The sequence below is a fragment of the Octopus bimaculoides genome, chromosome 9 (genome assembly GCF_046866305.1).
Source record: "Octopus bimaculoides isolate indiv1 chromosome 9, ASM4686630v1, whole genome shotgun sequence".
NCBI classification, from domain to species: domain Eukaryota; kingdom Metazoa; phylum Mollusca; class Cephalopoda; order Octopoda; family Octopodidae; genus Octopus; species Octopus bimaculoides.
Window position 1 is genome coordinate 41,810,366 of NC_142936.1, and position 12,500 is coordinate 41,822,865.

Sequence of the window (12,500 nt, forward strand, 5' to 3'; positions counted from 1 at the left end):
AGAGGCATGCAACATCAGCTATATAGCATATGTGGTGTATCTTGTTGACCACCACTATGTCCAGTCTGTTATGCTCTAGCACCTTATTATCGTTGTTGTTGTTAATAATAATAATAATAATAATAATAATACAGACAGTGGTTCTCATGGCTTCTTATCTTAACTGATTGGAGGCGCTATCATGTATATTGTTTTGTCTTGGTATAAAAGATGGGCTACAGCAAATATTCTGCTCAATACCACAGATTTGCTTGTCAGTTGCTTGATCTTAACCAGTTGAGCATGTCAGCATGTCCCTTAGTGGCTGACAATATGTGCATCTCTGATCACAAGCAGAAGTAGTGGGGGAGCATCATAGCCATGTGTTGAGAGGAACTCTTTGGGGTTTGGATAATTCACCTTTGGAAACATAGGTATTTCGTTCGACATCCTCAAACAACCTTTATTCAAGGACCTTTTGAGCAGGATGGGCTACTTGAGTTTAAGAAAATTCTAACTGGGCCACACTTGCAAGGTCATGCGCTGTTTATCTTGATATTAGACCACTATGTTGCGCACATGTGGTTGTGTACCCTTATCAGATGGGTAATCATGATGGGTATACTGGGCTTCGTATACTTTACCCCAGTGTTACTTTGATGGCATGTTCCTCTCTCTCACTCAGTAATAATAATAATAATAATAATAATAATTATCGTAAATTTATCTTTATCATTAGGCAACATATCTCTTCTTAAAATCATGAAGCTGCCTGAAGAGGGTACCTGCAACAGAAACTTCAGTCAAGGATTTCCTTCCAAGTCAAAAGTTTATTGTTCTAGATCATTCCAGTTAGTGAACTTTACAATGGAACATGGCGACAGGTGAGACTCATAATATTGTCATATTAGGGGTGTACACATATGAAAGTAAAATATGATCTGTTGCTGTTGCTATTTTTTAACACCAGATCAGCCTATGATCAAAAAAATATTCCAGCCATTATCATCCAATATGTTCTTACTTTTGGCACATCAGAACAATCTGAAATTAACTATCTGTTATTTCTCCTGTTAGACATTTGGTCTTGGTCAAAGTTTTTCTCATCAGAGAAGAACCAAAGTATGCCATGTCAAAAGAGTTTTTAATCTTGTAAAATAACTACTCGGTATGTGCTACATGGTTTTCCTGTGTTTTTGCAGACATGAATTCACCTCTCCTCATATGGCATGTATCAAATGTTCTCATGTACCACAGTTCCGATAGTCCATTCCAACACTTGAAGTTCTTTGGTGATGACTCTCATTGATTTTCTGGGATCATCATTGATAATGTCTGAAGTTGTTGGATGACTTGTGATGTCTTTACAGTGTCCAAATATTTAGAATGATTTTATATTTTTGATAAATCTGAAATATTCCTGCCAGAGGCTTCCAACTCCATTCAAACTTTGTGTACAAAAGTGCTTTCAACATTTAGAAAGGTAGCAATTTCTAAATCTGTTCCAAGGTCATAGCTGGAGCAAATGGCATCCAGGGCAAGCAACAAAACTGATTTGAAGAGAGGAGGAAGGGGATGATGATGATGACGACAAAGATGTTGATAGCAGTGAAGTTGAGCATGATGACAATGATGATAGTGATGGTAACAATAATAATAGTGATGACATTGATGGTGATGATGATGACAACGACGATGATGGTGGTGGTGGTGGTGGTGGTGATGATGATGATGAGGAGGAGGAGGAGGAGGAGACAAGGTCATGGAGAAGGAAGTAGGGTTGGCTGATGTCATAACTCCTGTATATGTTGCAATTTGTCATAAATCATTAACAATTTCTTCTCTTTCAGATTGTGTACAGAGTTTACTTCCTATGGTGGAGGCTACTCGACTGTTAAACCCATCAATTCAAGCCCATCACCTACACAGTATTATCGACAGACTGCATCAACAGAAACGAAATGCTTCCAATATGATAGAAAAGCTCCTCAACACTGTAGCGAGACATTACAGTGTGATTTAGAGCCTTTGAAAGTGATTCCAACTCTTTCCCAATCACCAAATGTAACAATTATGTTTGATGGTTGGTTTGACGGTAATGTCTACAAAAATGGAACTGGAAACAATGGCGTTGAATCATATGAAGTTGTAGTACATCCAATGACAGTAACAGGAGATAAACTGCAAGTAGATCAAACGAAAACACTTTATAAGTATAAGAGTGTTAATGAAACAACTTTAGAGTTAAGTCTGTCTGCAGGATCAGGAGTTTATGCAGTATATCTTACCATCAAAGATTTTGCTCACAATGCCCAGTTTGCTCGCAGATTCTTTCTCTATGACAACAATTCCTTGATTGAAGCCAGAAATATTCCTCTACCGAAAGTTATTTCAAAAACTGGTCGAAGTGACATCCCTTGGTATTCAGATGAAGAAGACGTCTGTATTACATGGTACAATCTTTTTATGAACACTTTTCTTGAAACGTATTTGAAACCAATAAAGGAAGATAATACTATACCAGGTACTTAACTGTTCACTCTTAACTTTCTATATAACAAAATACTGCACAGAACCACATTAGCTAGCCATTGAAACACATACTAATTTTATCCCTGCACTACTCTGAACAACAGATGTCAAAATAATAATTGAAAAATTCTTGTTTTGATGAAAAAATTTTTCAGTATGTTTACTCATTTTAACTATTGTCCTATATCATTTCAGAAAAGTATGACCACACTTCTGGTCTGCTCAACATTAATGGTACTGAAAACATACAAGGAATAGATCAATTCACTTACCGTTTCCAAGTGAATAATGGAAATATTTCTGTAGAAAATTTGACTTCATCTAATAACAACCAGACACAGTGTTTCCAAGACACCTTACAAGACGGAGATTCTCTGAGAATATGGGTGACTGCAAGGGACATTATGAACCAGACATTGTCCAAGAATATAACTATATATATTGATCGAAGTGCTCCTTCTATTGAAAAGTTTTCATTGACCAAAGATGGGCACCAAAGATTGTATATGCATAATTCTTCTGATTTATCCTCAATGGTTGTTAACATTGATGCTATTGATCAACACAGTGGTTTAAAACAAGTTCAGTGGATTTTGGGAACAAAAGATGGTTCCAATGATATTGGGACTGGTTCACTTCCAGTAGTTAAACTTGGTGATTATGTAAGATTTTCAGATAATATTTTTGTCTATTTATTTATGTTATTTTTGTGTGAATATATTTATCCTCTCTTAAATTTGGATGTTCTATTCAAACAAACCATAACTGCAGTAGATGCCATGAGAGAAACTCTCATATTGGCTTTTGGTGCAAAATGCACTCTTGTTTATGTCACTAATGGGGAAACATATCCCTTCCACCTCCAGCACCAAGGCTACTAGAAGCCAACTTGAGAGTTTCTCTCATGATAACAACCACAGTATAATTTGTTCTAATAGAACATTCACATCTAAGTGAAGATAAATATTACCTCTCAGTATTGATGCTACTTTTGTTGCTAATAAATATATACTGTGTGAGGATGGTATGTTTCTTTTGTGATGTTTTTAAATAAACATTGTCATTTTGAACTAATACTGTTTCTGCCATTCATGTTGAATTTTTATTCAACCTGCCAGATAATCGTGATGTCATCTGATACTATAGATTTATTAATTAAAGGCACACTAAGTGACAGTGATTGAAATATTGGTGTGTATATTTATATTCTCCATACTGACCTCGTGTGTTTCTGTGTCATTGCACCTGATCAGCAATGAACAATGACTTTGTTGTTCTCAGTTCACTAAAAACTGTTATTCTTATGTTTAAACTACAAATTATCTGACCTGTGCAAAAGTCTGTCAAGCTGTAATTGATTAATCAGAAGCATACTAAGCAGCGATGATTGAAATATATGAGTCTAAAATTATATTTAATACGTCTGTATACAGACAAATGAGGAAGACTTCTTTTCATATTAAGTTTAAGTTTATATGTATATATATAAACCATTACAACCTGTTTATACACATATAATCTAAGGACAACTATTAATGCTGTCTGTTATTTACTGTCTGCTATGAATTAATCTAACCTGACCCTGAAGATATACAATATTCCATTTTTTATCACAGACAAGAGTGAGTCAGGATATTACATCGAAATTTACATAGGTCATTAAACAAGTTTTTATGATGGATCGCATTATAGCTCTTATTTAAATTGATATGCACACAAAATTGTATGATTAACAACCTTTCATATGAGAATTTTGCTACGTTGATAATAGGTACAATATTTTTACCAAATATTTGGTAGAGATCTAAAAATACACACACACACATATATATATATATATATATATATATATATATATATATATATATATATATATATATATATATATGTATATATATATATGTATAAACACCGATGACTTCAATGACCAAAACTTCAAAGTCACCGTCAACAACATTCTTGTATAAAAATAGTAAATTTGTACTCTACAAAAGTATAGAGCAGTGATTCCCAAGGTGGGGCGTACGCCCCACTGGTGGGGCCTGAGAAAATTCAGGTGGGGCGCGGGGCATAGACGTGGGCTGTGAAAATATTTGTACATGACGAGCGGTCATCGCAGGCACAACCTTAGATTCCGTCTTTCCTTTGAAGCCTCCACATCGGAAACTCTCGCACCCCAGCGAGACAAAGAAGATCCCGCACTGAGCAATAAACTTACGCGCATCCCTATACATGTAGCATGAATCACTACTGGCAGTAAATGATGCATGAAATTTTCATCGACAGGAACTGCTGGCATTACTATTCAGATAAGCCAATCAATTGCCTCAATTAGTTTATACTGAAGAGTGCGCGCATCTAAGCTTTGTTATAACCGCCGGCAAAAAATAGTCTATAAATTGGGGTTAAACCACAGCTCTTTATTTCAACATAAACTATGCAGTGATTTTTTCAAGGCAGCAGCCAACTCAGCTCAGGTGACTCGTTGTTGCCGGTTGTTTCCACGAATCACTTTCTTTTCACACTGCAAAATTCATCGTCTCCATCGCTTTCTTGGATTTGTGTCATCTCCCGAGACTTTCAATACTGTACCTTTCAATTTTAATATCTTTTGTTAGCCCTATTGAAAATGAGCAAACCAAACATGGGAAAAGGTGGGGCGTAAAAACTTTTGCTATGAAAAAGTGGGGCGCCGGGAAAAAAGGTTGGGAAACACTGGTATAGAGTAACCCATCAAATTAATGCAAAATTATTTTTGTTATAACATAAAAATAAACTTTAATGAATTTATATACATATATATATATATATATATATATATATATATATATATATATATATATAATAAGTTAATTTATTCTAAAATTGAATGAACTACTTAGGTTATATTTTTTCAGAGTTTTGTTTGTTTTCTTTTTTACTCCTGAGTTTATTTACTTAAAATACATGAAGTCTTATATTTAAATTTTTTTCTTTCTAGGTTTCATGTACCCCTGAAACTCCCTGCTATTGCCCAAAATATGGGCCATGTCAAATGAAAAACTTTACTCTCACACTCAATGCCCTTATAGCAGCAAGAACTCATAAAGGTCAACATAATCGACATTATTTTGCTGCTATCCAAGTTGAAAATATGGCAGGTCTTTTCAATGAGGAACATCTGGATATCGTTTTGGATGAATCTCCTCCCAGCACAGGTTCTGTCAGGGAAGGAAAAAATACACTTCCTGATTTAGATTTCACAGGAAGTGAAAATTTAACTGTGAACTGGAATGGATTTGTTGATCATGAATCTGATATATATTATTATGTTGTTGGAGTTGCACCACGTTGCTTAACCAAATTAGAACTGACCAGTCCATGTTATTCCTGTAATATCTCATATGACATCATAAATACTACAAAAACCTCTGCTCAGTTTTCACTTAAAAAAGCTGGAAAGTACTTCTCAACTGTTATCGCTTACAATTATGCTTTGGAGGCATCTGATGCAGTTTGTTCAGATGGAGTGGTCTATGATGAGAGCCCACCAAAACTAAAGGATGTTGTACTTACTGGAGCTAAAACGCAGGAGACTGTTGCTTGTTATAATGGAAAGGTTTGGAGAATAAACTTTGATTTAACCAAGAAGCTTTTAACCCCAGCTGAAGCCTGCTTTCAAAACTGTAGTTCTATTGCTTCCAATTCAATTCTAGAAATCCTGAAAGAAAGAATCAGTGACACTATAGTCAAAGCAAATATTTGTCCAAACAATTTCTCTTCATCACAGATTAATCTAATTGGTATTCCATCTAACAATATTCACTTGTCTTGGAAATACATAGAAGATGAGAGTGAGATTCTTGACTTCTTTGTTGGTATAAGCAGCAGCCATCAGTTGGAACAGCACCCTGACATTATGGCATACACATCGACCAACCAAAAGACTAGATTCCAGAAGCACAGATTGGGTATTAAACCAGGAGACAGATTCTACATTTTCATCCGATCAGTGAACAAGGCTATGTATAGTAAAACAACAGTTATTGGACCCTTAGTTTATGATCAGTCTCCCCCACTTTATAATGGGGGCTTAAATGTAAGCTTGAATGATGAATTCATCAATGTTTTGTGGCAGAATGACTCCTTTTATGACCCAGAGGAAAATACTGATCTCCTCATCACTTACCAAATAAGTAAGTTCTTTGTTATTCTTTTATTCTTTTTCTTGCTTCAGGCATTCGATTGTAGACTCGAACAAATTGAGCCCATCATTTATTTTTAAGACTGGTACTTATAATTTATTCTATCAGTCTCCATTCTCCAAGCCTCTAAGTTACAGGGATGTAAATAAACCAACACTGGTTGCCAAGCAATGCACAACAAACAAAAGATGCTCACATACATACACACACACACACACACACACACACACACACATGCACACACATATACACATGCAAATATGAAATTTATATACATATACACACTCACATGCATAGCTGTGTGTGTATATATACATACATACATACATACACATAAACACACATACACACATATACATACATATATATATATATACAAACAAAAGCACGCACACACACACACACACTACACATTTCCACCATCTCTGTTTACCAAATTCATTCACAAGGCTTATGTGAGCCCAAGGTTATAGTAGAAGACGCCCAAGGTTATAGTAGAAGACGCCCAAGATGCTGTACCTTAGAAGTGAGCCTGGGACCATGTGGTTGGGAAGCAGATATCTTAACCACATACCCCTACTGCACCTGATGTGCACCTTTCTTTGTCTTGCATTTGCATAGTTATAGTTGTATATCTTGTAAACTACCAAATCATTGAAGTACTATAGTTTGCGTACTGCTGGAGTATCACTAAGGGTGGGGCCTGTGAGGACTGAAATATGGGAGGACATATTGCCATGTTAAGTAAAATTAAAGGTACACGGCTCAGTAGTTAGAGTGTCATGCTCACAATCATGAGGTAGTGAGTTCAATTTTCAGACCAGGCTGGTTGTTGTGTTCTTGAGCAAGACACTTTATTTCACATCCCTCCAGTTCACTCAGCTGTAAAAATGAGTTGCGATGTCAAGGGTGTCAAGCTGTATTGGCCTTTGCCTTTCTCTTGGATAATATTGGTGGCGTGAAGAGGGGAGGCTGGTACACATGGATGACTGCTGGTCTTTCATAAACAACCTTGCCCGAACTTGTACTTTGAAGGGGAACTTTCTCGGTGCAATCCTATGGTCATTCATGATCAAAGCGGGTTTTTACTTTAAAGGGATTGTGAATTTTTAAATTTGTCCCATGCCATAATGAAGAAAGAAAAATTATATGAATGTAAGGTCCATTTATAATAAAAAGAGATGACAGGTGGAGTGGGGTTAAAAATATTTCATCAATATTTTGGGATGGCACAAAACAGCACTGAAAACATGCTGTAAAGTGGTTGTCATTAGGAAGGGCACGAAGCCATATAAGTTATTCTAAAGTAGGCAATGGAGCATGATGCAGTCTTTGGATCTGTCAAACCTTGTCAAAGTGTCCAATCCATGTCAGCATGGGACATATATGTTAAAAGACAGTGGTGATGAGAATTATTGCACTTAAGGGTTCCCATACCGCTGGTCCATAGAAATGTAGGAGTCTAACACAACACCCATCAAACAAATTCATGAACTACACATTCCTCATACAATCTTCTATGATTATCTGTTCCTTCAGTTAACCACAAACTAACATATTGAATGTAGTGAACCAAAACAAAAATTTCAATCAATTGAAATTACATCTAATATGTAATTGGATATGTACAATCCAATATGAAAAAAATTATGAGTTTTCATGACAGTTTTTGTTAAGGATAACAAGGGAGAGAAATTTGAATTTTAAATTAATAAAAAATTCCATACAAGTCATACAGTAGAGAATGAGTCTGATCTTTGGTAGGGACAAGGCCAATTCCACACATGGTTTCATCTTGTTTCATGTTTCCCTCCCCATCTATTATCAATGTCTGTTTATAACTGCTTGGTCAAGGTCATTGAGAGTAAAATACCTTGCTTAGAAACACAACACAGCACTGGTTATGAAATATGAACCGTCAGCTCTCTGATAGGTAACCTATTGCCCTAACCCTAATACTACAGACTTCTCAAGCTACCTGTCCTTCAGTTATAAGATTATGTTTACATCTGATTTATTTAGTGATTCCCTAAAATTAAGATAAGGGGCAGCAGTAACTAATAATCTAATTCTAAAACATAGTGTATAAAATCTGTACATGTACCAGTCACAAACCACACCACACACAAACTGGTACATATTTTCTTTGCCTGGCAACTAACTGTCTTAAAAGACAAAAGAATTTTGAACCAAGAACTGCAACCCTGCACAGGAGGGGTGACCATGTCTCCACCCTGTTGTGACAACTTTTTAAAGTGGTGCTGAAGTGACCACTTCAGGGCACAAGTGTGGATAGGATGTATGGAGTAGCACCAGAATTTTCCTCTCAGTATTAATGGCACAGTCTAAAACAGGGTCGGCATACTTCTTGTATCGTTGATCCTTTCATGGAATTGTTGGCAACTTGTTGATCACCATCATGTAAATTTCTAAATTAAGATTAAGATGTATAAAGAAGTAAAAAATTCTTTTTTTAAATGCTATAAGTACTTAATTCTTGAGTTATTATGGCTTTTTAATAAGAAATATTTAAAGAAATTAAATGAAAATATCATGAAACTGATAAAGAGCAATAAAAATTGAGTCATATTGTATTATATTGGCACAGTTGGAATATATAATATGAAATATCTGTTCAGTTAATACATATTATTGCATTGATATTTGACTGCAAATTGGTGAGTTTTAGCCTTAAATTACTGTTTTTTCCTGGTTTGATTCACTTACAACTCAGCACCATTAATGCTTAAAATTGTTTCAGGTGTTTATTGACCCTTTGGATAGCCACATAAAATCAGTTGTTTGCAAAGCAAACTTCTTAACCATATAGCCTTACCTATGCTTATTATATAAATAATAGAAATAGAAATAATAAAAACAATTAACAATGATAATGTTAATAATTTAATATTTTTAATATTTTTTAAATTTTCACAGAAAACAGTTTAACTAAAGAAGCTGTGACACCCAAGTGGACTGTACAGGGACATAGTATCTGTTCTGGAGAACTTCATTGCATAAAGCTGAACATTGATAAATTGGGTATTGCAGAGCCAGAGACTTCTCTCTCATATTTCTTTGAACTTAACATATTTAACATGGCTGGTCTCTTCACAACAGCAGCTTCTCCTCATTTCCATCTACCAATGAAACATCCATTTAACCATGGCAGAGTTATTGACTTAAATCCAGCTTCTGAATCAGACAAACAAATTCATATGCATAGTACCCTCAACAAAGCTTGCATATGTCTGAAAGATTTTCATCCCAGCATGAAGTTGCTTGTTGGAATAGGTTCAAATCGATTCACTGCAGATGTGGTACCATTTCAACCTGTGACCAACAAGAGACGCTATTGCATATCCAGTCCTAATATTAAAAGTTTCCATCAATATTTCACAGTCGTTAATATGACAATGCATTCGCGGAGCTTGCTTATCGCATCTGATGGATTTATTATCATTGATCAACAGAAAATTGAGAAACAGATGAACATTTTCAATGGCCAGAATGGATGTTCACACAATGACTCCATTAAAATATCATTCCACAACAATGCCAAAACAAAAATATTTGAGGTCAAGTTTTTACAGGACATTGTTGTTGGACATTTGTACATGATAGGCTTTGAAGCAGCTGATGGACATTTCAATGTGAGTGGCAATATGGTCAAAACAATGCCACACCAATCAGTTTCTTTCAATAACACTGTCTATCGGTCTTTTATTGCATTGAATCCAAGACCCACCATTCAAGTATCATTCAGACAGGGACTAACTAACAGAAACAAGATTCCTCAACCGATATTGAGAACATGTCCAGTCAGTGTCAATTTCCAAACATCAAAACACCAAATGTCAGCTAACTGGGAAATAAAGGGACCTTATTCACAATATGTGACCCACTTTAAGCTAAGGTTGGTAGACAGAACTTGTCTGAACAATGGTGGGAAAATATGTTCTGTGATGAATCCTCATCATTTAGAGAAAGTGTTCCATGCTAATCAGAAGAACTTAAATTTAATAAGTGGTCATAAATATAGCTTTTCAATACAGGCTTGTGCAGGAGAAGCTGGCTGCACAAAACCAGTTTTGTCTGCTGGGGCTTTAATCCTTGATAAAATTCCTACTGAAGGCAAGATCCAAGCTCATTTGTTAGCTTCTCAAAATGGGTCACAGATCAAAGTTCAGTGGGAAGGATTTAATTGCATATCTGGCAGTCATATGACAGATCCTATCGTATTTCAACTGAATGCCTTTTACCAAAACCAATCTTTGTTCCACCCTGCTCACTATATTATGAACCCTAAAAACCAAAAGATATTTCAGGTATGTACTAAACTATATGATGTATTTGCTAAAACCACTTAAAATCTGATAAAAATTTTCTTTGAAATTTCCCAAGAGCTTTATCTTTTAGTTTCCCTTATATTATCTTCCTCTTTCTCCTCTTCCTCCTCATCATCATCACTTTTATATCCACTTTTCCATGCTCACATAGATTGGGTGGAATTTTGTTGAGGTGGGTTTTCTACAGCTGGATGCCTTTCCTATCATCAACCCTCATCTGTTTCCAAATGAGATAATATTTCCCCATAACCAGACATGTCTTCAAGGAAGATTGCAATTGGAGGATCTGCTTGTATGATGGTGTCATTCGTTTACAACTATCACATATTGCCAAAGCAAAGTGGCAGTGACAGTGACAGATACACACACATACACACACACACACACACATATATATATACACTAATACATATACATACACACACACAAACACATGGACACATATATCTACAACAAACTCCTTTTAGTTTCCATCAATTCAGGCCTCTCACAAGGCTTTGATTAGACTGCAGTTATGTGTGTGTGTGTGTGTGTCTGTGTGTATATATATATATATATATATATATATATATATCATCTTCATCATCATCATCTTCAACATCATCATCATCATCATCATCATCATTTAACGACTATTTTCTATGCTACTATAGTTTGACATAAGCTGGCAAACAGAAGAGCTCCACTGGGCTCTAGTTGTCTGTTTTGGCATAGTTTCTATGGCTAGATGCCCTTCCTAATGCCAACCACATTACAAAGTATGCTGGGTGCTTCATACATGGCACCAGCATGGATACTTTATAAGTGACACGAACATAGATGCTTTATATGTGGCACCAGCACAGGTGCTTTTTACATTGCACCAGCATCCATGAGATCACAAGACAAGGACCTCGCAACTGCATAAATTTGCATTACTTACATATTTATGTATATGCTTTAGATAGCAAAATGAATTTAATGTATATCAGTAGAATATATTTATAATCATCGTTATTGTCATCATTATCATCATCACACTTATTCATCATTATCATCATCATCATCATTATTATTATCATCCTTACTATTGCTAGATCTTCTCTTTCTTTCAGGACCAGATTATGTTCAATCGTACTCTCCAAGGGACTGAAACTATAAGCTTGACAACTTATTGTCTGTCGGGTCTGACCAGAGAAACCAAAGTTTCACTCTTGATTGACAATCAAGATTCAAAAACTAGTGATACCAACCTCGAGATCTGTGAATTCAGGACTGACCTTGCTGCTTCTGTAAATCTTTTGTCTGTGACTGATCCAAAAGTGATTGATCGTTTCTGCAGCCATAATGAAACTGACTTCATCTCACATATGAATGGCCAAGTTGGTGCCATTGTAACAGAGTTTGCTGTCACTGTCTCAGACTGGTTTTTGATGTTTGTGGCAGAACCACCCAAAGATCAATGTTCTAGTACAAT

General features: G+C 35.7%; 1 protein-coding gene across 2 annotated transcripts in view; it reads left to right on the forward strand.

Moving 5' to 3' along the window:
• The window catches only part of LOC106872661 (uncharacterized), a 75,364-nt gene that overhangs the window by 20,224 nt on the left and 42,640 nt on the right, over positions 1-12,500 (forward strand). For both annotated transcript variants that reach the window (XM_089357454.1, XM_014919724.3), the window contains exons 5-10: positions 719-863; positions 1,830-2,503; positions 2,707-3,173; positions 5,492-6,686; positions 9,633-11,023; positions 12,139-12,500. The exon at positions 12,139-12,500 is cut by the window's right edge and continues 326 nt beyond it. In XM_089357454.1, the coding sequence (XP_089213580.1) occupies positions 719-863; positions 1,830-2,503; positions 2,707-3,173; positions 5,492-6,686; positions 9,633-11,023; positions 12,139-12,500 (4,234 nt within the window). The remainder of the gene's footprint in view (positions 1-718; positions 864-1,829; positions 2,504-2,706; positions 3,174-5,491; positions 6,687-9,632; positions 11,024-12,138) is intronic.